The sequence below is a fragment of the Pieris brassicae genome, chromosome 13 (genome assembly GCF_905147105.1).
Source record: "Pieris brassicae chromosome 13, ilPieBrab1.1, whole genome shotgun sequence".
NCBI classification, from domain to species: Eukaryota; Metazoa; Arthropoda; class Insecta; order Lepidoptera; family Pieridae; genus Pieris; species Pieris brassicae.
The window spans coordinates 5,886,727-5,913,533 of NC_059677.1; the positions used below are offsets into that span (position 1 = coordinate 5,886,727).

General features: G+C 33.1%; 5 protein-coding genes and 1 long non-coding RNA gene across 9 annotated transcripts; 4 read left to right on the plus strand and 2 right to left on the minus strand.

Moving 5' to 3' along the window:
• The first annotated feature begins 1,079 nt into the window (after positions 1–1,079).
• Positions 1,080–2,305, plus strand: LOC123717810. Its single transcript, XR_006754873.1, has 2 exons — positions 1,080–1,128; positions 1,891–2,305. It is a non-coding gene; the product is annotated as an uncharacterized LOC123717810 (long non-coding RNA).
• Positions 2,306–3,555: 1,250 nt separating this feature from the next.
• Positions 3,556–4,955, plus strand: LOC123717802. Its single transcript, XM_045674015.1, has 2 exons — positions 3,556–3,649; positions 4,478–4,955. The coding sequence occupies exons 1-2, from the start codon at positions 3,599–3,601 to the stop codon at positions 4,904–4,906; spliced, it is 480 nt and encodes a 159-aa protein (XP_045529971.1). The 5' UTR covers positions 3,556–3,598; the 3' UTR covers positions 4,907–4,955.
• Positions 4,956–5,460: 505 nt separating this feature from the next.
• LOC123717660 lies at positions 5,461–19,644 on the plus strand. 4 transcript variants are annotated; one of them, XM_045673767.1, is made up of 12 exons: positions 5,461–5,667; positions 5,747–5,957; positions 6,032–6,155; positions 6,226–6,989; positions 7,480–7,805; positions 8,320–8,433; positions 10,564–11,059; positions 11,413–11,437; positions 11,637–11,711; positions 14,646–14,737; positions 14,944–14,995; positions 15,900–19,644. In XM_045673767.1, the coding sequence occupies exons 1-12, from the start codon at positions 5,599–5,601 to the stop codon at positions 19,288–19,290; spliced, it is 5,739 nt and encodes a 1,912-aa protein (XP_045529723.1). In that variant the 5' UTR covers positions 5,461–5,598; the 3' UTR covers positions 19,291–19,644. The 4 variants fall into 4 exon arrangements, with proteins under 4 accessions (XP_045529723.1, XP_045529725.1, XP_045529724.1 ...); XM_045673769.1 differs by having other exon boundaries at positions 6,226–6,752; XM_045673768.1 differs by lacking the exon at positions 11,637–11,711.
• Positions 19,645–20,110: 466 nt separating this feature from the next.
• LOC123717770 (HIG1 domain family member 1A, mitochondrial-like) lies at positions 20,111–21,595 on the minus strand. The gene is made up of 3 exons (XM_045673948.1): positions 21,359–21,595; positions 20,965–21,074; positions 20,111–20,727 (listed from the first exon to the last, which is right to left on the minus strand). The coding sequence occupies exons 2-3, from the start codon at positions 21,053–21,055 to the stop codon at positions 20,534–20,536; spliced, it is 285 nt and encodes a 94-aa protein (XP_045529904.1). The 5' UTR covers positions 21,056–21,074; positions 21,359–21,595; the 3' UTR covers positions 20,111–20,533.
• Positions 21,596–21,729: 134 nt separating this feature from the next.
• LOC123717774 (beta carbonic anhydrase 1) lies at positions 21,730–24,784 on the minus strand. Its single transcript, XM_045673953.1, has 5 exons — positions 24,604–24,784; positions 24,107–24,191; positions 23,800–23,987; positions 23,242–23,430; positions 21,730–23,162 (listed from the first exon to the last, which is right to left on the minus strand). The coding sequence occupies exons 1-5, from the start codon at positions 24,694–24,696 to the stop codon at positions 22,953–22,955; spliced, it is 765 nt and encodes a 254-aa protein (XP_045529909.1). The 5' UTR covers positions 24,697–24,784; the 3' UTR covers positions 21,730–22,952.
• LOC123717772 (serine/threonine-protein phosphatase 2A activator-like) lies at positions 24,386–26,199 on the plus strand. The gene is made up of 2 exons (XM_045673950.1): positions 24,386–24,588; positions 25,042–26,199. The coding sequence occupies exon 2, from the start codon at positions 25,042–25,044 to the stop codon at positions 26,026–26,028; it is 987 nt and encodes a 328-aa protein (XP_045529906.1). The 5' UTR covers positions 24,386–24,588; the 3' UTR covers positions 26,029–26,199.
• Positions 26,200–26,807: the final 608 nt, after the last annotated feature.

The following is a 26,807-nucleotide window of genomic DNA, read 5'->3' on the forward strand; positions in this document are numbered from 1 at the left end:
GTATCGACCAGGAATTAAATAGGTTTTAACGATTATATAATTACGTAAGGACATTTATTTGTGAGACTTAAAACTAATATGTTTTTTTAAAACCAATAATGAGTATTTTGATTCATTTGATTCTTACGTCATTGTTACGATCAGATAAACTCCACAATAGAGGCTTTAACTATTTGAAGGTGTGCTTGCAAGCTTGACAATATAATCTATGAGATTTTAGTATCACCAAACCTATGGAAAATATACAGAAAGAATTACACATTTAAAAAAAAATGTTTTAATTAAGGAAACAGTAGTTTTCTGTTAGTGACAAAGTCTAAAAATAATTTAAAATTATATTTTTATAAATAGTATAAGAGAAAATGAGTTCTTAAGGCCCTATTGAACGCATTGCTGTGTCAGTGTCTCGGGGTGGACTGCGGTACGCAATGGAGAGCTGGAGCGCTGAGACGCTGCGCGTCGGCCAGTAATAACAATTTGTTATGTAATACATTAAATTAATGTTATTTTATCAATTTTTTTTCTGAAATTATTCGGCTTGCGATAAAATATATCGTGTAAATTTCAAAATCATGATCAGATATACATTTTCGTCATAAAATGAATTCAAAGTGTCAAAAATTGGCTGTTTGGATTTTTTTAAATCGTGTTTCGATCTTTCAAAATGGATACATAAACAACTCAACTCCACCATATATTTTATCCATTCGCCCTACTTCAAGAAACGATGACAAAAAATTGAAAGAAACAATGTACTTTTTTGGACCCATTAGGCATAGGGCCTATACTATAGGCCCTTAAAACCATGTTGTTTGGCTATGGTATGATGATTTTGGGTACTATGTTGGGACTTACAGGAAAAACGTTTATGTGTTTAATGTTTTGTACGTCAATAAGACTTCTCATCTAATATTTAATAGAACTATTAGGAAAAAATATAATTTCGAAATACTAATTAAAGTTCTATGATCGACATATGCACGTACCTAGTATCTAGGATGTAGAAATACATTATTTCTATGTATTTCATAAACCTTTAATATAAAAGGATTTTTTCTAGTTTTGTAATTCAATTATAAGAAAATGATTCGGCTATTGTTCTTCGTTGTTTTCGCCATTTACTGTGATGTAAGTACATTTAAAATACTATTATTTAATAGCAAGATGACTAATATTACAAATATTTTAACCTCGTTCCACCTATTCTGTTTATATCGCGTAAAGTTTGCTTTTAACAAATTTTATATATTACTGTCTAACAAACCGGAACATATTTTGACCTCGAAAATCCCGCCAAAAATAATTGTGTGTCGTTGGTAGACACAGATAGCTAAATCGTAATATAGTCTGGCATACTAAATCATAATATTATCGGCAGCGAAAATAACTCCTTAGTCAACTTTTTTGTTAATTTAATGTGAGTCTAAGTAGAACTTTGCATAAATGAGAACTTTATAAAATAATAAAAAGAGATCGTATTACGTTGCGTAAGTAAGCGTTATTGTTACCTCTCTGCCATAAGCTCAGACTCAGAGACAATAAACTCTAAATTAATAAAATTATGAATGAAATTTAAAAAAACGATATAGTATCGACTCATACCTATACGACTTAACCATAATAATTTGTAAAAATTGTTACGCTTATGACTTTGTATAATTATTTTTTACGTATAAGTTATTAATATAAACATAAAAGAAAAATACTATAATACAAGTCAAATAAGTTAACGATTTGTGTAAGCAAACATTGGAATGTAGCGCTGGAACTTCGGTCTCCATTCGCTGGAGACCTTTCCATCTTCCAATTATTATCTAAATATTTCTAATAGTCTAAGAACAAGGTAGAACTTTATTTTAGATGTATTTATAATACGGTTTTTCATTTTAGGTGTGTCTTACTCAAAGGTTATGTGGATTACCTCGGCGTATGCAACCGCCTCCAGCTGTAAAATACTCCATTCCTGCGAAACCTATCCTCACCGTAGGGAGACACATCATCGACAATTACGACACAATAGAAACGACCAGAGTTCTGAATCAACTCCAAGATTATCCTGTTAAGGATGACTGTGGATGTTTATCTTCAGAAATTATTAGTAAATTAATAGATGCGTTAGTCGTGTCTACACTGCGAAACAATGGTCGAAATGAGGGCAATCTGCTGAATATCGCCCTTGGTGACACGGATTTATTGGGTGTATCTATTTAAATGCACTAAACGTATAATATGAAAACTTTTGTATGTATCTGTAAGGATTTTAAGTTTAAAGTCATATTAAATGTAAAAAAATTGTACTCATTTATTTATGTACCCTTTAATTGCCTGAAATTGCTGGCTTCATATAATGTTTGTCCTTTATATTATTTCTGTAGTTTGGTTGTATACAACTTATTACCGTACAAATTATTATAATATGTATAGTGTGATTCGTTAGGAAGTACATAATTTCTTACGATTTAATATTAATTGACCGAGATATAATCTATACAATTGTTGAATCGTTGGAAAAAATCTTGTCAACATACACAAAATCCACACGAGCGAGTCTACGGCAAGCAAATAAAAACATACTGTAAACAAATAAAATGTAAATATCATGCTGTTTCTATTAACGAAACGAGTTTTAGAAGAAATGTTTTACGTTCTGCGATCCTTAAAGATTCAAAGTATTTTTAACAACTTTCGTATGGAATATAAAGATTATGTATGAATACCTCATGGTAGAACCTTCTTAAACGATAAAAAACTAACTTTATCACTACCATTATATTTTTAAAACTACTACTTTTGCTAGTTGGTAGTAATAGTAATTGTTCATTACTATTAATAATGGAAGAAATTGCGCTGTTAGTTTGTAGTAGTACCTACAAACCAATGTAGTCATGGTCCTGGCCCTGGAATTGGAATCCAAGTAAACATTTTATTTATTTAGTTTGTAGTTCTGACACTTTGTACCATATGTGCATGAACTTTGTTCTATGTGCGTATGTGTGTATGCGTGTGTCTCAGCTTGTTTCATTTCATTGAGTTATTCTAGAGGTTTATACGTTTAAAATAGTTTAAATAAAGTTTATAATATAAGTTCAAAATAATTTTAGTTTTTCAATTGTCTATTCAACAAAGTAAACAATATTCAACAGGCAACCCCCTATTACGCAGTATTTCCCGCCTATTACGCGCTATTTCCGCGAAGATTTTTCAAGTTAAATTCGTACTCCTTGTTTTTAAATTGTCAAAAGAAACTATTTTACGAGAATACTACAACCAGATATCCTATACACGTAGTCCGGGTCTACTGCATTGTGGGGGGCTGTAGTTTTTAAGTGTGTGATTGTCTAAATCTCTTCTTTGGTCTCTTCCTTCTTCTTCCTTTGTCTTTAATATTAGGTAAAGAACCGGGGAGGCTGATTTTCACCTACATTAATGTTTCGTAATATAAATAACGCCTATGATAGCAACACTACGTGACGTTAAAAATAAAACAATATTGTTGGGTAATTGAATTCCGTGAAATATATGTATATTGCATGTCATAATAACACTATTAACCTATATAAGAGATAGTTTTAATTGTTGAGTTATGTTCAGTTGAAAAATGGGTTCAACACTACATCTAGCAACTTTCTTCGTGGCATTCTTTGTTGGCGTAAGTGTTATGTATTATGTGAACTATTTTAACGTCAAACTCGAATCTTAGTAACTATTTATTTTAACGATAAACAAATACTATATTTCCAACACACAGATATACAATATGTATTTACAGTGTTCAAATTAATAATAATATCAAATAAAAATTTTAAAGGTTTGGTGCAGGTGGCAGTTTATCTAACTCGTTTATTGCGATACTTATTCGTTGAGCGAGGAAAGCACCAGCTCTGTGATCACCGGTATCTATCAGGCGCCAGGCGAACTTAATTATTTAATTAGCGCCTGTGCACTAATTGAATCCCACGGCCCAAAGTCTGTTGTCCAAAGGGAACAAAATCAATGTTGGAAAAAATACTTATATTTGAACCGTTTATTATTTCTTTTAGTTAAACAAAGAAAGTTAAGAAGTTTCTTTACCTACGCCATTTTCACTTACGAAAAAAGAAAATGTTTTAAATATACATAACTTATTTTCGGATATATCACATAATTTTCGTATCCCGACGTGTCCTTGTCAGCAATTGTTGACAGTATGCCATGACTGACAAATGTCAAATTAGAGTTTATTTCCAAAAAAAGTATTTATATCATAATACTATTTGAGTTATTTGAGATACACCAATAAATTTTGAAATTAACGATATAATTACATGAAAATTATTTAAATAATTTCTTTAAATTATAAATAGTTTATTCTTAGGAGTTGGTAATAAAACATTGTTATTTATCAAAATAACAATAACAAATAAAGAAATACATAAACATAATTAAAAGACTATTCAACTTTAGAAAAACTTTTAAATGGTTTTATGTAATCCCTCAGGTACAGTGCTTCGGCTTGCACAGACCGATGCCACACACTTACCAGCCAGAGCCGTGTTCTTCATCATGTGAAGAGATAAAGACTCTGCTAAATCTTGCCCGTCTTCTGGATGATGAAGAAAAACCGAAAAGTAAAGCGTTCAACCCGGAGGATTTGATTATGAAATTGGTCAATGCTCTCGTTATAACTTCAACGGCGCAAAATAAATGCAATTGCGATTATGGTTATAATGGTAGATCAGAATACTCGGGAGGGCGAGGAACAGCATCTAGAGGACAAAGAGATGGCTTAGTCAACCTGGACCTATTGAACCCAAACAATCCTAACAATGTCGCTCAATTGGATCTTGGGAAGCAAACCATTGCTGGAGTCGGTCTCGGAGACACCACTAATGGAGTCATCGGTGGAGCGCTCAAAGATCTTCTGTAGTATTTTTAGTTATTCTTACAATCAATGTAACAATACAAATATGTACCTCCTATTGTTTTAATAATATTGTTTATCCTTAAGCAATAAATATATCACAAAACTAATGTTTGTGTTATTGTTGTAATACGAATAATATATTGTTTAATGTATAGGAGGTGACTTAGCCATCAACGTTCTTTCTAAATCTTACCCTAAAATTTGTCATACTAACGAGACAACCTACATATTATGATAAAATTCATTTTATCATAAGGATGTTATCAAAGGCTTAAGGTTAAAATATGGATTAAATTTCAAAACTACATCTTATTATAATAAAATAAGGCTCATAGCAATCACCCCGTCCCTAACTTTTATAAAATACCCGGCATATTGAGAAATAATTTATGTAGTTCAGATAATTTAAATATGTATATTGTATAACTTCGTTATTTTTTGTCTAAGCATATCCTTGCATCCGCAGATTTTGACAATGACAGAATATCAATACTCAAGAATTGACATTGACGTTAAAAATCTATCTTAAAAATCGTTGAATTTTGAAAAAGCTTGTTTAAACTTTAATTTAAAGCTATGTTTGTTAATTGTTTTTATGAGTTCGAGTTATTTAAATACGACATACTAATTATTGAAGTTAAATGTTCATGATGAATTAAATAACGTAAGTTATAAAGACACGACGTGACGTTAATATGACTTCTGAGAGTGATGTTCTAAAAACAAATGAATTTCTTCGTCGTCGAAAATTGAGACTTCAACAGGTTTGATAAATTATTTAATATTGTTTCTGTTCTTTTTTTAAGAGTTGTGTTTTTATTGGTAATTTTATGTTGCGATTAGGTTAGAGAACAATCAAAAGATATTGCAAAGAAAATACGACAACGTGCTAAAGTTGAAAAGTTACGGCAGACGATAAATCTTGATGCAAAGAAAGAAAAAGAATATTTTGACTTACAAGAAAAGTTTGTGGGAAGATTAGAACAATTGTATTCACGTAGTGTAGAAAATATTGGATCTAGTCATAGGAATGCTGCTGAAGCTTTAGGCCAAGGTAAACTTTCACTTTTAAATCCTAATTCTATTAGTTATTTTATATGTTTATTTAAGTCATTCTTAAACTTGTAGAGAAACAAACTAATCAAGATATTTCAAAACTACGCGGCAAGGAGGCGGTTGCAGAGCTTCGTAAAAGAAAGCAAGATAAGCTAGATGAACAGAAGAAAATTCTTGATAGAAAGTTGCAGGCTAGGTATGTATATAAGTTTAGTTTTTAACTATGATACTTTACCATTATATAATTATGAATTATGTTTTTGTAGGGAAGCAGCAAATGAACTTTTTAGAGACAAACATGCCACTGTTGCAAAGACACTAAGCTCCAAATCATGTGACAATATACAGAAACAATTAGAGGAACCTATTGTTACTGAAATAAATAACAATCCAGTGGAAAAGGACAAGGCAGAGAGAGATACATCTAAAAATGATATGGCTACACAGTGGGAGGCTGATGAGTTACTTAAAGAATGGGGCTCCAGTGTTCCATCGCTGTCTATTCCAAAAGATGATAGATACTCTAGAAAACATTTAGAAACTGAAAAATCTGAGCATAAAAGATTGAATTTATTTGCATTAAGTGATGAAATGCCATCTAGTCTCCGAGGTGGCAATAGCAATATGCCTATTCAAGCATGCCAACAACAATCATCAGTTACTATTGTCTCTGAATATTTACAAACCAGAAACTTACGTTTGAGAGAAGCAAAGCCCGTCAGCACCAAGAAGTCTGATGACTTGCAGAGTATCAAACAAACAATACTGAGGAGTCGAGCCTCAAAAATTGATGGTAATTTTTCAAATGTATGCCACGTTCTTGACAATCAGCTAATACCTGTCCCATCTTGGACAGCAGAAGTTGATTCTTGTCTTTGTCATCATTGCCATAACAGGAAACCAATACAACCTGTTACTAATGTATTAATTAACAACACAAATTCTTTTCAAAGATCAGCTAGTCCTTTCTCCTCGTGTGCATTCAAAAATGATCAAAGAAAAGATAATAAATATATGAATAAAAAAACAGGTGAAATCATCACAATTACTGTATACTTTAATAGTTTCACTACATCAATACATTATTTACATGGTAGAGTAAATATTCATATAAGAAGTATACAGAAAAATACTAAATTTTACTGTGTTTGTTATAAATTCATGTATTTTCATATAAACTGGTACTAATTGTGATCAACTCTCAACTCTCTTGTTTAGCAGTTAGTAAAATACATTTTCAATTTAAGATTGTAGCTAAAGAACTTTTGAAATAGATTGGTAGCTCAATATTATATTATCTTGTATATTTTGTAATATGTTAAATATAAAGCTGAATGCTTTAACATATTAATTTTACTGTAAATGAAAGATAATATTTGTTTTATTAATTATTGGCATTGACATATTTTCCTAATTTATTTTTAATTTCCAGTTGATTTTGTCCCTTCTGTGTAGCTTAATTTATATATGTAAGCACCATTTGTATTAACTTACTACTGTTAACGGTTATGAATTTTTAGTTTCAGGTAGGAATGATAGTTCAAAAACCAATTCGGCATTAAATAAAAAACCCTCAGTGACAATGTACAATCACAGCACAAGAGACACACGAGAATCATATAATAATGAAGCAACCATTGTTCGTGAGAAAAACACGAGTGACGATGCATATTTGAATGCTCTAAAGGAAACGTCTATTTTAAATGAAGTTAAATCCCAAGATCTCGAAAAGAAGAGAGAGCTTTTAAGAAATAAAGTGGCCGTGACAAGGGAAAATGTGGATAAAGAATACAAAGATACGCTGGCATTTTTAAATTCGTTATCAAAAGAAAAAACCTCGACAAATGTAAGTTTTTGTAAATGTATAATTAAAAATATACTAAACTGAAGCTTTGTTATTAGTATTATATATTTAAAATATACAACATTGGTGTTAAGCAGGGTTGACTATTTAGATAATTTAAAATATTGTCTATACTTGTATACTGCAGACAATATTTGAATCAACTAACAAATATTTTGAAGTAGTAATGGTTTATATAAAAAAGTAGACATATTTCAGATAATTAATTTTCATTTCATAACATTATTTTCAATTAGTCTGTACTATTTTAAAAAAAACACTTTTTCAACAGATTGAAGTCATGTATTATGATAAACTTAAAATTATTTTACATAATTTTTTGAAAAAAGTGTTTGCTTTAAATATGTAAAAGTTATTTTAATAAAAGACTAGATATGTACTAATTACCGAACCATAGATAACTGTTTATCTAGAATATTTGTTATAATATAAATTAATTGTTAGACTCTCTTGGTTTTTAATTTTTTTTCACGGGTATATATTAAATAAATTTCAGAATACAGCTCGCATGGGTTATGACAGGCTTCAAATACAAAATGACAAACGGCAGAAGCATATGCAAGATGAATTTAGAAAGATTGAAAAGGATTGCACCAAGAAGACCTGTAAGGTAGGTAATATTATACTTTTATGTCCTTTATAAATATCCTTAGGGGCATCGTACTTCCAAAGAAGCAACATAAAATAATAATAATTTATGTTAGATACATATATTGTGACAAGTATTACGTAATCACTATGGGGAGGGGGGGTGTTGGGAGGGGGGTTCGTATTTCTTATTTGGTGATTACGTCATCAGTAATTATTTATGTTTTACACATTGTCTATGCTTGAAATGGAAATGCATTTCCGAGGATTTCTACTAAAAATGTATACGTTTATGTACTATTGGTTTTGGCAGCTTTGCTTACTTTGACAAGAGGAGGGGGGGGGGGGGTAAATTGCAGTAAATCTGCTTACGTAATACTTAATCGGTACTTGAAGTTCACCGTTATAGTACATGATTTTAAATAAATATATGTTAATCAGGGATATATATACCTCCCATTATTTATTTTGTTTAGTTTGATTGTGTGGTGCTAAAATGTATGCTTATATGTCCCTCGGTTTAGTCCTCGTTAAGAACGCGTTTCGGCTAGCGGATGTGTACGCAAACACCGCCATAACCGCAGCGCAACGGTCTATAGTCGAAACTTGAGTGTCTGTGTTGTTCCTTATAGTTTTTAGGAAGTTATACTTTTCCTAATAACTATAGAACTATTGTGTGTGCTACGAGAACTCTTTTGGTGCTCTGGTAACTTCACAGATATCAAACTCGAGGGCATTGTGAACGGAACCTTAGTGTAATTGCAGAGCCGAAAATTATCTATCTATATTAATAAATATTTTAATATCTTTGAATTAATATTTTTTTGGTTGGTTTGTTGGAGTAATCTAGTTAGTATTGGTTTAGTAGTTATACCTACTACACCGATTCTAACAATTATTTCGATAATAACATGATAGGCTAACAGTATAACGAGATTTTAATCTCTATTATTTTTAACCATTGCTAGTATTCGTCGATTTGTTTTTATAAGTCTACACCTAACAGCGGAATATCAATAAATTCATAAAAAAGTTTACTTCGAGGTTTAATTGGAAATTTTATGAAAATTTTTCAATTGCCAAATGACGTATTATTTAGTCTTGCTAATATTTTTGCAAAAGTTTAGCTTTGAGTAATGGTTTTATTTTAATCGTGGTAATTATAATATTAAAGCCAGCGCTGGCGCTAAGATGTATGAAATTGACAGTGTTGACAAATTTTCATATAAATTTAGTTTTCGACTTTCTACATATACTAGTGTTAAAGTATCTTGACTAAGCCCCCTGGTCTCAATGGAGCGAAGGCGACTGACTAATGAAACAAACGTATGCCTGAAATTCGCGTGAGATGAGACGGACGATAGTGTTTCGTTGAACTAAAATGAAGCAAACGCCAAATACTTTTTAGTTAAATAACTTGTAAAATATACAATATTTAATAAAATGGTTAGAAACAGCTCTCGGCCAAACTAATGTGGGGTACTACAATTAACTTTTGTTTCCACAATACTCGCCACGATTGAATAAAAAATGAAATTAGACAAAAGTTAGGGGTGACTCTGTGTTTATTTTTATCGAGGCATTTATATAGTATTGTGTTTTTAATTAGACTTGATTTTAATTGATTTCGAAAGACGTCAGCGTCTTACAGCGATGTTATTATTATTGAAGGAAAATGATTCTAATGTTTGTAATTTTTAAATTCTTCCTCATAAAAGTTCGATTTTGAGATAGTATAATATATAATAATGGTGTTAAGATTGATACTCGCTCGGTTCAGTAGTTTTAAGAGTTTCTCCATAAACCTGAATGTTTTTCTCTCGACAATTGTCCGTAAATATGAGTGTATCTTATTTGTATCTAAATAAATTTTACTGCAGTATATGTGAGGTTTTAGTGGCTACAGAGTATATCACTGTGGTAGGTTCCATTCCCGTATGTGTACCAATGGACTTTTTGTCTATGTGCACGCGCACCTATCATTCCCTCGTACGGTGAAGGAAAACATCGTAAGGAAACCGACAAGCCGTCAGTTGTTTGGCCAAGTGTCAAGCGCAGAAGTCTAATCACTACCTACTAGCTTATTAGAAAATACAAATATTTACGAAACAAATTCAGATTGTAGTGTATTTGTAAAATGAACAAATTTCAGCACAAAAATCGAACAAACATAAGGCATTCGAGATCACCTGATAGCTTTGATCGGCCATTTCAATATGACTGGATGCCGGTCCCGGAGAGCGACTTTGCCGTTCACACGCTACCGAATAAAAATTGCGTAAAATTTAACGATGTCGACACATACCACGAATACAGATCACGACACAAGCACACACCTCCGACTAAACAAAAAACTAAAGACAAAATGAATACATTGGTTATTGAGGATACGTCTGAAACCGATAGTTCCGGACGGACGGATAAGGATTTCGAAGGACACTCGGACCAAGATAGAATTGTCATTTATAAGATTTTGGATTCAAAACGCAAAAGGGATGATAAAAAAGTGAAAGCGATCAATAGGATTTTTAAATCTGCCAAGGGGAGTGATAAATGTATGAAGGATGTTGAAGTTCAGGATAATACTAAGAATACTGAGAGCGCTTTTACGGTTAAACATGGAGAAGCTTTGGAGAATCTAAGCGAAGGTAAGTTTAAAATAAATATTAAAATACTTTTTTGTATTTTATTTGTATCGCCCATTATGGTAGGTGATGAGGCAACTCGGAGATAAGTTAACAGTCCTGGAACTCAATTAGCATTTACTTAACTAACCTTAAAGTAATGTTGGCCTAATCGCTTTGGTGTGCCACCTCTGAGGTAGTACGTTCGATCCCTGGCTGTACACATTTAACATTCGCTCGAACGGGGAAGGAAACTGCCGGGTGCACAAGGCACGAGAGGCTGATCACCTATTTGCCTATTAGATTGACAAATGATCATGAAACAGATACAGAAATCTGAGGCTTAGTCCTAAAAATTGTTTTCTCTTTATTCTCAGGTATCTACAAAGTAGGAGAAAATGGGTGAGTTATTGTATTCCTATCATATATTCAGGATACACGTATATATATATATATATATATATATATAAATATGTATTGATCTCGCAAAGCCTAAATTTTGATCCTATTTAAATAAATGTGATCCTATATAAAAACCAGAATTTATTGAAAATCGTTTAGCTAATTTAGACTAAAACAATAATGATGCGATTGATCCCAGAGCCTACAATGTTATGAGTTGTTACACAAGCAATGTCGAGATGTGGAAGACGTGCACAGAAAGAAAGTCTTGGTGGTAATTATTTGTTAGAAATTAAATTATTAGAGTATGTTTGCGATCATGTATGTAGCAAAATAAAAATATTAAGCGTTACTAGAGATCTTTCATAGCATAACAATAAATTTCAAAATATTTCTCGTTTAAACAATTATAATCTCGTAAACTAGCTGCGCTTTCATGTATATTGTCTGGAAGAAACTGATTTTAGCAGTAAGAGCACCAACTTACTTTTATCTTTCAAGTCTTCGTCAAACAGAACGCGTTCTTAGCGCGTATCAGAGCGTATCACAGTGCGCTAAGACGCCAAGATGTGTTGTATTTAGGGAATGCAATCCCGATCTAGCGGGATCTCGTGTTATTTTTTGGGATATTGATCCCGAAGTGACGAGATCCCGTTCGAGATCTGCGGGATTGGGCTGCAATGGTCAGCGATTCTACACACATCCGCTCGGGACGCTTCACGCGACATTGCACATTACATAGGGTACATTGCAACGGACATTAAATGCCGGTTAGCAGATAGCACTCTTGATACACTTTGTTTTTTAAGAAGTTCCAAAATCACCCGTATTTACTTTTTAATCTCCTTGAGCTATACCTACTTTTGTTTTTATTATGTACTTGTTACTAAAATTGTCAGTTGTTGCGTTAGTAATATTAAAATATAAAGGCTTTTGTTTTCTTTCAAATAATATTTTATTTTAATTAACCTCACTAACACAAACATGCAGTATTCATCGTATTCAGTCACGTGAATTATTTTTTTGAAAATATACAAGATCTCGTATGGGGATTTATGTTTGTGTCCAAGTGAATGTGAGTTAAAATACTGCACAATGTCCGTATAATTGATAAATTGGTTAGAAAGTACCCATGCTTATACAATGCGAAGAATAATTCTTATAAAAAATAACAATTAAGATGAAAAAGTCATACGAAAGTATGTAAAAATACGATGTGGATGTGATGCAAGCTCGCGACACGAACGATGGTATTCTCCTAAATCCTTTTTTTTATTTATGTCGTGCATCAATACTCTTTTTTGTGGGATCGTGATATAGAATATAAAAGTAAGAAAAAAGCATTAAGCACTGCGCTTTCGCGAATGGTCGAATTTGTGTGACACGAAGCGAGCGCGACGTTAAAATCGACGCTTTATCGCTATTATAATATATAATAATATGCCTTTATTCCACATCTTTGACATACATTTGATAAAAAAAAGGTAAATATATAGTTTTAACTAAGATGCGGCCCCTGTCCGGGAGAAGGCCTCCTCCAACTTTGCCCACCCTAATTTATTTTGTCGGCCCATCGCTCTATAGGTCTGCCTTTGTTCCTTTGTTCCTTTTCTATATATCGCTATTACGCAGCGCTAAGTACGCGATCTGTTTGACGAAGCCATTAATCTTTTTTTATACTATTGTGATATTAATAAAGCGGTATTATTATTATTTTACAAATTTATATATAAACATGTAGGCATTTGAGACACACCGTCCATTTTTAATACACCAGGTTACTCTGCGGCGCCTTAGATAAAAAATAATTATATTTTTATCTAAGGCGCCTTTTTAAAATTAATTATTAATTAATTTACGAAGTTATTAGGCAATTTCACTGAAGCGGACAGCTAAGATAAAGTGAGGTTGTAGAATTTGTTTATATTCGGGTTAATCATACCTTTAGCGTTCATGATTTTTTCAAAAAATAATGTTAATTGAAATTCCGGTTTTTGAGTAGATCTTTAATAGGGTATTTAAAAATCACGCTTTGCAGTTCGTGTAGATCTTACCCCTATTGATTAGAAAATGAATTTTGAAAAATAAAATAATTTGACCTCCAAAACCTCCAAATTTTCAAATGAGCTTTCCAAAAAGTTCGACCAACTTTTTTATATTTTTATAATCCCAAAAAATGCTTAAAGTATGTTTTAAGCGTACTAGAAGTTTCAAAGCAGCAGTGTTGGCCTAGTGGCTTCAGCGTGCGACTCTCATCCCTGAGGTTGTAGGTTCGATCCCCGGCTGTGCGCACCAATGGATTTTCTTTCCATGTGCGCATTTAACATTAACTCGAACGGTGAACCAAAAAGTCGACGGCATGTGTCAGGCACAGAAGGCATTAACATTGGGTCGAACGGTGAAGGAAAACATCGTGAGGAAACCGACCCAAAAAGTAGTCGGCGTGGGTCAGGCACATATGGCTGATCACCTACTTGCCTATTCGATTAACAAATGATCATGAAACAGAAATAGAATCTGAGGCCCAGACCTAAAAAGGTTGTAGCGCCATTGTTTTTTTTTTTTTTAGAAGTTTTATAGCGGGTTGATCACGAGTTAGGAATAAGTGAATTATTGTACAAGCATGTCGCACTGACTTCGACGTGACGTACATATGGCAGCGGTATAACACTCGAATATAAACAAACTCTTTGATTTGATTTACTTGAACAGTTCAATCGCCCGTCTTCCTGAAGTTCGCGGAACTAAAATGAAGTAACCGCCAAATGCTTTTTAGTTAAATAACTCTTAAAATATACAATATTTAATAAAATCGCTAGTAACAGCTCTTGGCCAAACGAATGTGCTGTAATTCAATTATTTTTTGGTTCCATAAATCACTCGAAACTCGCGAAAATTTAATAAAAACGAATTTAGGTGGAATTTATATTGTATTGTGTTTTTAATGAGTCATCTAATGAAGTTATAGTGAAGGATTAATATATATTTATTGTTTTTTATATTAAATAATCACATGATTTGATAAAATCAAGTCTATGATGAGTGAGTTTGGTTCTTTGATAGTTATGTCAATGCCACTATGGGAGTTTCACGTAGCGTTGTCATTGTATTTTCGCTAGTGTAGTTCCTATACATTTATTGTTACTATTAAAGGTATGATGGTGTAAATTATATGTTACTCTAACATACATTTGTTGTATTATTTCAGGGATAATATTGCGTCTACCTATTTTGAGAATAATAGCAATGTACCGACAGAGCAACAGGGCGAGAGTAAGAAATCTGTTACTTCGCAAAATGGTGAGGCTCGACACGTCTACCCTCCTAATAAACATTTTTTTCTGAACTTGTCATGTGCAACTGTAAATTGAACACATCTTATACTGCCATCTTCTTTCGAAGGTTGGGGATCATCTTCAGCAATGATTTGCTGCTTTGCCGAACCATTGTCAAAATTTCCTCAGGATAACATATTTTTTTTTTAAATTGATGTATTTCGATTTCAGTTGAAAACCAACAAGTTCCAAGCACCAGTGCTAAGAATAGTACATCTTTAAGGTTTGTATTCTGCGTAAAAGCTTGTACCGTATATATTAAATACCTTATAGTTATTATCGTAGATATAATATAGAAGACCTATCAACAGTTTATCTGGGGATAATATTTCAAATTTTTCTTTCTAAAGGAGATTTTTGGATTCCTCTGTATTCAAAAAGAGCAGTGTTGGCCTCGTGGCTCGGCTTGCGAGTCTCATCCCTGAGGTCGTAGGTTCGATCCCCGGCTGTGCACCAATAGATTTTATTTCTATGTGCGCATAAAGCTCGAACGGTGAAGGAAAACATCGTGAGGAAACCGGCTTGCCTTAGACCCAAAAAGTCGACGACATGTGTTAGCCACAGAAGGCTGATTACCTACTTGCCTATTCGATTAAGATCATGAAACCGATATAAAAATCTGAGGCCCAGACCTAAAAAGGTTGTAGCGCCATTGATTTGTTTTTTTTAATCTTTCAAATATCTTTAACAACGTTCATTGACACTTTCTATTTCGTGAAGTATAAATACTACAATATATTTTACAAGTACCAGTACAAGTAAGTAGAAAGGAAACCTCTTTTAAGGCCTTCTATCAGGCTGGTTGCAAATAATAAAAAAAGTTTATGAACAATATCGGAATTGTCATCACTAAACGTGTTTTAATGTGGTACTTCATATTTTTTCTATATATAAGACAACCTTCGCGACGATTTAAAACAGAAAATGTTTTGGCTTATAATAATTCTTTGGTAGCCAAATTACGTACTCGGAATTCAACATGCCAAGAGACATAAATGATAAAATATTAGATGTTACTAAATATAGATCTATTTTATGGCTAAAATCAATTATCTCTGATTGTGTAATATACTTTAAGATGAAATTTGTAGACTGCATAAAATACAGGCTTTATTTTTTTATTTCAGATGCGACCACACATGTCCTGGTTGCAAATGTCGCCATCAACCATTGTCTGCGCCACAATCCTCTTGTTCCTTTCAAACGGCCCCCAATGACGCACCCGAAGGGTTCGTTAAACTTATTGATGGACAGGAAACTGGAAAGTTCTACATTGGAGCGTCTGGTTTCTTAAAAGACGACAACTACGAAGTTGTGATTCAATTGAAGAAGAAAGAAATCGAAAAAAAAGGAATTGAAAAAGAAGAAAAGATATCCAAATCGCAAGAAGCGGAAGATGTTACTAAAGATTTGACAAAACCCGACTCTATTAATTCTGAAGAAACGAAGACTTTGTCAAAAGATACCGAAGTACAATCTTTCGCAGTTAATGTGAGGGAAAGTGCAGCACAGACATCAGTCGACCAAGGTGTCGCCGTGGATGTGACACAAGAGCTGGAACAAGTTAAATCTAAAAACGTCGAAGACAAAAACGTTAACACAACGTTCCGAGATTCCTTTGCGATTCCCGACGATGTTCCGAAAAGTGATCCCATAAGGCCAGCCACGTCCACCTACACCCAGACATCGTTCAGTTCACCAAATTCCAGGCCTGTTTTCATGCATATGACGTCATCCACGTCCACGGCGTACATGAGTCCCCCCGACTTTATCGTTCCACAGTTTTTGAGACATCGCGTACCTGACGTTCAAAATGAAAGACATAAACAGTGCTCGCATTCCTCCAGAGTACGGAGATGCAAACACGTCAGCGGCACGACCGATACTCCGCCGAATACTGCCCGGAATGATGATTTTGTCAATGAAAAGATTAGACTCTGCCACAAAAATCACAAACACAGAAGCGTCTCAACTTTACACAGAGGGTCTTCAAAGTCTGTACATGGAACGCATTCGTCGAAAGCTGTGCCTAAATTGCGAATCTCTGATAACAAAATAAATCCCGTGGTAAAGAAATATGTCAACAAATTGTTAGCCCTCAATAAAGAAGGGAAGAAAGCGATCCAAGTGATCAACCAAGACTGCAGCTCCGTCAACACGCCGAGCAGTTCTATCGTCAACGCTCCATGCAATATGGAAAAGGACGCTTCCTTAGATAACAAAATCTCCTTAGAACAAATCAAAATAATGCTCGAACAACAGATAGTTGACGAATACGCGAAACGCGCGAATAAAGATAATCGACTCTCCGACTCAACACACAACAGAAGTTTGCAAAAGTTGCCAAAAAGGAAACAAGTGCACAAAGTGAAGTCCCTAAACATATCGAGGCATTTATTTAAAAATAAACAGATAAATGATTCCCATTATCAATTAAACATCAATTCTAAGAAGTCTTCATCGACGTCTGACCGTTTAACCCAGAATAACGGCGAATTATTGGCCAAAACAAAAAGTAGAAACAAGAGTTCACCAACCAATCAGAAGCCCTCTAAGAGCGAACCAACGCCTATTGAAAACAAACAGCCGAAACGACAGACAGCAGACAGCCGAAGACGCCTGACCCCTTGCTCCTCAAATCACACTAAAAGTGATGATTACACTCTTTACCGACATCGTACATCGATTTCCACCGATTCAGATAAAAGAGACGTCCAGACCGCTTCTTTTTCACACATTCCTCCCACGGACTCCACTCACACCAGTGGTATCGAAAGTGAAATAAATTTTATAAAATCTGCCGAAAATAAGCTTCAAAATATGGATAAAATCGCTGACCTCACCGAGAAATGTATGAATCGGTTATCTAACCTGGCCAAGGTGCTCGAAGAAGTGAGAAAGAACAAGTCAATGGTGTACAGCCATATTTCTACCTCAGATACCGCTTCAGACTCGGAGCCTAAACAGAAAATCCCAGATGATCGGCAAGTGTGTCACGTGACCGAGGAAAGAAACGATAATCTCGACGATCTCCGTTATCAAGAAAACGCACAACGAGAATATATTCCTCTTCTTCAAGACATACCTAAACCACTGACGCCTTCCACTTTATCTCTTTCTACAATCAGCGAAAAGTCTAACGCTGCGTCTTCCACAAGCGATCAGACAAAGCACAAAGCGAGGCCTCCGCCTGCTCTATCCAGGATTAATCTAAAGACCACGCCGGATAATTTCGTGGTACCTCACGAACTGTCCACAGTTATGGAAGTTGATTCCCCAATGAGCGTCAAATTAAAAAATCAATCTTCGCGGCAGAACTTGTATCGGGAACCGGCTCGAGAGCCAACCGTTAGTGGCAATCCGGTTTCAGACGATACGCAATTGGAACAGAATAAAATTAACCAAGCAAATTCACCTAAAACTCGATCGAAAACGCCCTCACTCACCTCTGATGATACAAAGATGGAAATGATGGATATGAAAATATTTAATGATATTATGCTCAAACCTTTTGTCAGTTTGCAAGAGTATGCAAAACAGTGCAGCGTTCCTATCGAAGACGCTTCTAATATGGAGGATCTGCCCAAGAATGAGCAAGGGGGCGGCGAAATGAGCTCATTACATTCCGATGGCAGCCTTCCTGATGTAATTTCAGAGTTATTGAAGAGAAAACTCATAAGTGAGCCGTTCAAGTTCGATACGGCGACGGCGTCACACCTCACCACTAGCGTGTCATCGGAGTCTTCTCTGTCACTCTTGGCCTTATCTAATATATACAAAGCGAAAAGAAGATCGAGCAAGCACGTCGCAAACAAAGAGAATCTCACGGAGACATCGGAAACGTTAAGTTTATCATCAAATCCAGATTTGGAAAATGCCTTTCAGAAACTCGGTATGGGCTGGGCTTCTTCTACTTTAAAGAAGACGAAAGAGAGGTTGGCCTTGTCGTCTTCTTCGAACACATCCAGTTCGAGCTATAGTCAGTTGAAATTTAAAAGCTTCAATAAGGATCCTCCCGCTTTAGCCACGGATTCCTCGCTATCCGACACAAATAGGTCCAAAAATGTCAGTGACAGTGCAAAAAATGCCGTACAACAGACCTCGGTCACCAATTCAATGATTGTCAAAGAGTTTCTCAAGAATGAACTTGCTAAAAAAATAACTTTTACAAATCAATCGAGTAGAAATGCTGACGAATTTGTGTCATTGTATGAAACGCAAATGCCCGAGGAAATTAGGGATACACCGGAAAAAACTAGGGAGGCTGATCAGTCCGTCGCGAGTCAGACGAATCGAGCGAGGACTTCCACCCCAGTGCAAATTTTCAAATCTACCACCTATCACACGACGTCCAGCTCCAACAATTCCAACGGATTATTCAGCAATGCCGAAGAACTGTCTTCGGTCAAAGTGACCTCTACCTCCATACGGAATCATTCCACTTCTGATAGAGATGATTTAACCATTCCAAATTGCAGCCTCAAAAGGAAAGGCTCTGATAATAGCAAAAGCGCGTGACCATTTTTTGTTTATACTTATTTTGTTATTTATATTTTTTTATACATTCCTACTTGTCTTAAAAGCTTTGTTAATGTTTTGTTTTGACTATATGTATATAACATTGAGATAATGATTTAATGATATTGAGTAATAAATTCAACATGTACTTATTTTTATTTGCAGTCTAATTCTAGCTGATCATAGATTTCTTAACCATTAAGTGAAGATATACTCAACTTCAATAGACTACTGTTCAAAATGCATTTAAACCGGACTTTCTCAAAATTATTTCTGCTTATACCAGAAACTTATTTGTCTAAGACTTCTAGAAACAATTTCGACTTTAGCTATATTATATGTTAACTTATTGTAAAAAATGAAAATGCATTTTTTTTAATGAAGTTATCTTATATTAATATCTACATATGTAACAGCAGAAAATAAAATATATTATTTTTGAAATGGCCAGGTCATTCAATTTTTACAGGCCTTTAAGCTAGGCTTCCTAGGCAGCTAGAATCCTGCTTGAAATTCCATGGAATATTTTTATTAAGTCTGAGAGGTTTCACAGATTGATCCATGACTGTATGTGCAAGGCAATCACCGCAATCCTATTTTCTTTAACACCCCATTCCATATCGTAATTTGATAATGAACACGAAAAAATACTGAAATGGCGCATAATCAAAAGTTAAAAAATTATATTTTACATGTTCCAAATTTAAAATAAATAAGTTGAAAAAAAGATTATCTATTATGTAACAGTATTTATAGCCATACTAGTTATATTGGCTGTCGCATTAATATATGGCATGGCTTATTTAATGAAACACTTTGTCAAGCAATGGTCACATTTATTCATAACATTTAAATTATAAACAAGACAATATCACATAGGTAGTTTTAAGGTATGCAGTGTCAAAAAATAAATATTACAAATATCTTTCTTAAACAATATTTAAGCAGAATAACATCTAAATCACAGAACAAAATAACTAAATTAAATTATTACTTATTTCTAGAGCTAAATATGGGCATATTCATTTATTTTTAAAATGATTTTGGGATGATTTATTTTCCTTGTAATAGTCACCATAAAATTAAAAATAAGATCTATGTTAAGAGATTGTATCTTATAAAATCCCTGAATATGCCCTTTATTGCTTTAGTCCTGTGTGCAACTATGATCGTATAGATTGACATTAAATACTGAACAATAAAATTTTGTCTAAACATTTATCTAAAATTAGAACAACAAATGTTATTCTGGTTTCTTATCAGATTTAAATAAATATCTTTCTGCAAGTGAATACGCTAGGCCCATTGTGAGTGCAGCAACAGCAGTTCCTTGTGCTGCAACTCTTAACTGCATGAGGAATACACTTGTACTCATCTGACCTCTGTTCTTGTATTTGTATGCGCCAACACCACAAACACCAATACATCCCATTATACCTATCAAATAAACAAATGTTACATTATATAACACACAAGTTTTCATTGGCACCTTTATTGGTTTAACATAAATAAATAAATGACTTTATATAGATACCATGAGTAACTTGCCATGCACATAGGAATAGGATCAAGATATAGATAAGCACAAGTGTGTAGCAATAGATACAAGTTCACTGTTTTAGATAACTATAAATCATTGTTGAACCCACAATTTAGAGCAATATTTTTTCTTACCAAGAATCATAAATGGTGAATCTTTCGATTTTCTTGCTAATCGGTCTGCTTGAGATTCGTCTTTGTATTCGAAGATTGGCTGTTGATCCATTTTGAGATTCAAGTGTGAACTGTAAATGCATTAGAAACCTCATACAGCAAAAATTTATCTTAGTTTTTCAGCAAGCTGAAGAGCTTGCGGTAATAATGTTTTCGGTTTGCGGAAAAACTTCCATGTGAAACTTTAAAAGCATATAAAGGATTAAATTAATAACTACATTATCGAAGTGATAGTTCGTATACAGTAATAAAAATATTATTAGAGTATATACGTTTTAAAAATATAGTTTTATAACTAAATTAGTAGAAGTAAACCATTATTTTATTTATTCAGGAAATATAAAACTTAACTTACAGAATCCTTAGATGTAAAAAACAATAAAATTATATAATTTTTTGAAATATCCACATTGCATCACATTTGCTCAGAATTTGAGACATAAGTAACCTTGAGGTTTTTTATTACCCGTTTTTACTTCAAATTGTGCCGTAATTTTGACATAATGATTGAAATGACAAGATCACGAATCACAGATACAGTTAAAAACTTTAGAGGAGTCTTGTAAAATACAGCATCTCATTAAAATAGTAGATTTCGTCAATAAAGTCTCTAAGTATCGCCAGAATTATGTAATAAATTAAATCTTACCAGGTAAAAAAAAATCTTAGTAATTATTTTTATTTATTATATATACCTAACGAATTATAACACTAGAATATATAAAATCTGGTCCCTATATAATATTTTTTAATGAAAAAGTATTTATTTTTATACAATGCTTGTGTTTCACTTGTACTTAACAAATTATTTACTTATACACAAGGCTGACTTCACTTTCTTGGATTCTTATAAGTATTATTAAAACAATTGTTCCCTCTTTACTTAATTATAAACTCTAAAAAAATTATGAAGTACTTTAGAAAACCGAAATAAGCTTATAAATGTATTTGTATAATTAAAATGCGGATACTGCCCACAAAAAAGGGCTAAAACCACGGGTATCCAAAAAACGTTCTAAAGATTTAGTGAAATTTAAAGGAATTTATTTACAATAATTATAGATTAATATAAGTATAAAAATTAACATATTATATTTGTGTTATATTCAAGTTGTGTTGCTATATGTCGCAGCCAACTAGCTTAATCAGCCACTCAATCAACAGCCTCTTAACTAAGCAGCTCCGTTTCATTACTGGCCTACCTTTCATTTCTGCCAGTCTGAAACTCGACACGAAATTCTTCAAACAATATGGCGTCGGCCATCCATAACTTTGATGATGTTTTCCAAACTTTAATGAAAAACAATAAATACAATTGTTAATGGAAGAGTGTAGAGACAATGATTATGTGTCTACACTCTTCCATTAACAACAATAATAATAACCCAATCCGCTGGTTTCCTAATATTTTTTTGTGCTTACCAAATTTTTTTTGTATTTTAATTTTAAGTTATATTTATTTTAATAGTATTTTTGTAACATTTATGTTTACCTTGGTTGTCATTTATTTTAGATAAAATAGTTTGTAACATATGACGTAGAATATATACAATGACGTAGAATAATAAAAATACGTAGAACGTAGTTTAGAACTATGTATGATGTGGTAAACTTGAATAAATAAATAAATGTGCATTTAGCTGTCTGACTCAAGCAATTAAATTTTTAAAGAAATATTTTTATGTCATAGGTTTCATCTTTTTTATTCCATCTGCCAAATAATTACTCTATCGCACGAATGACCTTAGTAAAGCCCTAAGCCAGTTTATTATATTTTGTAACAAACTCTACCGACCTTTCAGGCCGCTAGTTAAATGGCGTCTTTTAGTTAAAAGGCTAGGCTGTTAATTAAACGGATAATTAAGCTGGTTAGCTGCGACGGGTACATAGCTCTAATTTGAGTAAGTACACCTTTATTTTTAAGTAGGAATCATTTGCATCTACGGAATCTATGAATAATATCTTCGAACTTCAGCTAAAATAGATTCGTATGTGGATTCATCTATTATAACAAAACTTTTCGCCCGACGACTGAAGTAATAAATATCACCGGTGTATATATCAAACCACAGAGCGTGGATATGCAGATCGTGTTTCTCTAATCGTTTTTTTAACATACCGTATGACGCCACATTTTGTACCTGTTGCAGAGTGTTTACCTGTTAAATACAGTTATAATTTAAATTTTGAATTTGATTAAAAGGAATTTAAAGTGGCTGAAGAGACCCTGTTACTTACTTGTGAAAGTTTATCTTCAATACAAAATTTATTTTCTGGATCAATATAGGCTACAAATTTTCTCTGAGGAGTTTCGGCAGAGAATAGCATGGGTTTATTAAAATCTCCCTTCATTTCTAAGAATTTTTTCAAACTCGACTGTGCGTGCGTACACAACCAAGATTTCAATGGCGAAATCCTTCGTTGTTCCTGTAAATTTGTAGGTAATTTTTTTGTACAATCCTAGTGAAAGTTATTAAGATGTTATGAATATAAATATAAAATTTATTTTTTAAAAAACAATAACCCTTAAAACAACATATAAGTACAAAAAATGTAAACTTAAAAAATTACTTTATAATGCTATAAGAAACATAAAAACGTATTTTTTTCAATGGATATTTACTCGGTATAAGCCTAGACTAACCTACAAGCGATAAGACCCAGTAATGGTTTAGGGCCCCATCCCTATTAGAGTGGCGCCGGCACACATGATCTTATTACAACAATATTATTCTGTAGTATTCACTAGTATTACGATATCTGTACAATTGTATACAACCATTATTATATACTTACGACATTAGATTCTTCTTTGCTCCTTAAATGATACAAGAGATTCATAGCTTTGCAGTCACTATGTCCACAGACAATAATATGCCTTACATTATTTATAATGCAGCTGAGTTCAAGACCGGCTGGTTCACAACTTGTCATCTCGTCAATAAAGGCTTCAGAATGTGGAATAAGGTTTCCAGCATTTCTGACTGTAATTAAAAAAAAAATTTAGACATTAATTTGATGGGTTAAAAAATATAATTACAAGAGACCTTTAAAGCCAAAACAAAAATTAATATTTTTTATTGCGAATATGTAACCAACCTACCAACAAACATGTCACCAACGGACGTCTCTGTGAATCTCGTAGGTATCATTCTGCTGTCCATACATGTATAAAATATTGCTTTTGGCTAAAATAAATAAATATTTTTAAATATTTAATATCTTACTTGCCATTACATTTTTAATAAATGTAATTATCAGTGGGTAGTAAAAATATTGTGATATTAGATCATACTGCAGCTATTGTATTTTCTGTCAAATAAAAACAAGCATGATGGTTAGATTGACATTAACATAAATTGTCAGTTGTCAATTCTGTTAACAAGAAATACCAAAACATTGTGGTTAAAGTAAAATAATATAAAATACATTATTTGGCTAGCGCTTAGCACCGAATTAAATCTCTACAAGACAGAAAGAAATACATATTTTTGTTTGTAACGAGTTCCATAATTTATCATATACAGCTTCAATTATTTTGCCTATGTGATACACGAAACTGTAAAATAAGAAACTATAACAAAGGTTAGTTTTACTTACCACTGGGTTGTCTTTAACTTGTTCGAATTGTTTAACCATACTAGCTCGATCCAAAACACGATATCTCATAATACCTCGCAATATTCTATCCATTTTTTTTTATCTCTTACCCGTAGTTTCCGACATTTAGATGAGAAAGCAATTAAATTCGTTGCACGAGTACCGAAGCCGTTTTTGACGTTACTGACCTTCATTTAATTTCTTATCATGGTCTTACTAGCATACTGACAGAAGTACCTACCCACTGTGTACTCTGTACCCTCCTATGAGTAGAAACTAGAATAATTATCGCATTTGTTTATCAGAGATCTAAAATTTGTCATCCTTATAATATTATTCCTTTACATTCAAATATGCTTATTTTTGGTTCTATTACTCTAAGTTATATAACACTCAATTGTTCGAATTATAATTAATAATTATATAATTTGTTTTAAGATGAATGCTGAATGTGCTTTTGGTGATGGAGCGAAGGTAGAAAAAGAGGCCCCATCTCTCCCTTCAAATCATCGTTTTCTTGAACCAGAGAAAGCAGTTAAAACAATCACAGATATGGCAATTTGGGAGAAATCAGAGGCTTATATGGAATACACAGGCTTTATTGTCACATTAAATGAGGCTATCAGAGGGAAACCACTCTCAGTTGACTGTAAAATATCCCCTAACATTAAAAAACTTGGTGAATTACTTGATAAAATTAATAATTTAATTGATGCATTTCCCCCAATTGAGCAGCCACAAAGGTTTGGAAATGTGGCATTCAAAGATTGGTTAAATCAAGTCAGGTTGAATTCAACACCATATCTTCAGGAAGCATTAGATCCGAAACTGCACTTAGCCATACCAGAAATCAAAGTGTACCTTGAAGAGAGTTTTGGTAACTCAACTAGAATTGATTATGGTACAGGACACGAAATGTCTTTCATTATGTTTTTGTGCTGTCTATACAAAATAAGTTGCTTACAATTAGATGATAATGTGTCCACTGTGTTCATATTGTTTAATAAATATTTGAAAATTGCAAGGAGATTGCAGCAGACATATAGAATGGAACCAGCAGGTAGTCATGGCGTATGGAGTTTAGATGATTACCAGTTTGTACCATTTATCTGGGGTAGCTCCCAGCTCATCGATCAACCCAGAATATATCCACCTGCCAAATTTGTTGAGGAAGATATAATTGAGAAATATTCAAATGATTACATATTTTTATCGTGCATTAAGTACATTAAGGAAGTAAAGAAAGGTCCGTTTGCAGAACACTCGAATCAATTATGGAGTATAAGTGCTGTGGGGTCTTGGGCCAAAATAAATCAGGGTCTCATAAAAATGTATAAGAAAGAGGTGCTCGCCAAGTTTCCTGTTATTCAGCATGTATTATTTGGATCTCTTTTACCGATACGTAGATTTCCTATTCAACAATAAGTTTTTATTTTATTTGCCTAAACAGTATCATTATTGTATTAGTATACATTGTGCTTGTGTTGTAGGAACTTATCCTAAATGTGATATTAATTATAATCCTTTTAAAAAAAAATTGGCTTAATACTCTGTAATTTATTATTTGTTGATATTCCTTTTTTATTAAATGATAAAACCTACTTTAATATTTTTTATTTAACAGCCTATATGAAATAAAATATTGTATTTATAAAGTATTATTTTATTCATACTATTTTCTCACTGCCATTCTATGAATTCACACACTTAATTCATAAATAATTACATTTGCATTAAATACACTTACACACAATATACTATTTTGCAATAACTAACAATCAAATTCCATATACCAGTTCTGTTAAACGCCGACCAAAAAGTCTTCATAAATTAATAAACAAATCACAAACTTTTATAAAAGTTATAAAAATCATGGATTTTTTTTTGGTGTTTAAAATATCCAAATGTGTTACAAGTTGTATCTATATTTCTTCTTACAAGAAGTAATTAGACACATTTTTTTATGTAATAACTAAACTAATGTTCATTTGGTAGTGTGGTAATAGCCTCTGGTTTCTTAGCAAAGTGATTTTTGTATAATGTGTAGGCCATTCCTACAGTAAGGGCTCCGACGGCAGTTCCCTGAGCGATTACTCGGAACTGCATAAGAAATACGCTCGTACTCATGGCCCCGCGCCGCTTATACGCGTATGCTCCATAACCCACGGCTGCTGCTAACCCCCCTAGTCCTGTCAATTGAAAAT

Bases quoted from the DNA above. Each gene is read 5' to 3' on its own strand.
- LOC123717660 (XM_045673767.1), top strand. From the start codon at position 5,599: ATGACTTCTGAGAGTGATGTTCTAAAAACAAATGAATTTCTTCGTCGT. The intron at 6,156-6,225 runs GTATGTATATAA...ATGTTTTTGTAG, and splicing joins GATAGAAAGTTGCAGGCTAG to GGAAGCAGCAAATGAACTTT. The intron at 14,996-15,899 runs GTTTGTATTCTG...TTTTTATTTCAG, and splicing joins AAGAATAGTACATCTTTAAG to ATGCGACCACACATGTCCTG.
- LOC123717802 (XM_045674015.1), top strand. From the start codon at position 3,599: ATGGGTTCAACACTACATCTAGCAACTTTCTTCGTGGCATTCTTTGTT. The intron at 3,650-4,477 runs GTAAGTGTTATG...GTAATCCCTCAG, and splicing joins TCGTGGCATTCTTTGTTGGC to GTACAGTGCTTCGGCTTGCA.
- LOC123717770 (XM_045673948.1), bottom strand. From the start codon at position 21,055: ATGGATCAACAGCCAATCTTCGAATACAAAGACGAATCTCAAGCAGAC. The intron at 20,728-20,964 runs GTAAGAAAAAAT...TTTATTTGATAG, and splicing joins TTCACCATTTATGATTCTTG to GTATAATGGGATGTATTGGT.
- LOC123717774 (XM_045673953.1), bottom strand. From the start codon at position 24,696: ATGGATAGAATATTGCGAGGTATTATGAGATATCGTGTTTTGGATCGA. The intron at 24,192-24,603 runs GTAAGTAAAACT...TATTTATTTTAG, and splicing joins AAGTTAAAGACAACCCAGTG to CCAAAAGCAATATTTTATAC. The intron at 23,163-23,241 runs GTAAGTAACAGG...TGTATTTAACAG, and splicing joins TTGAAGATAAACTTTCACAA to GTAAACACTCTGCAACAGGT.
- LOC123717772 (XM_045673950.1), top strand. From the start codon at position 25,042: ATGAATGCTGAATGTGCTTTTGGTGATGGAGCGAAGGTAGAAAAAGAG.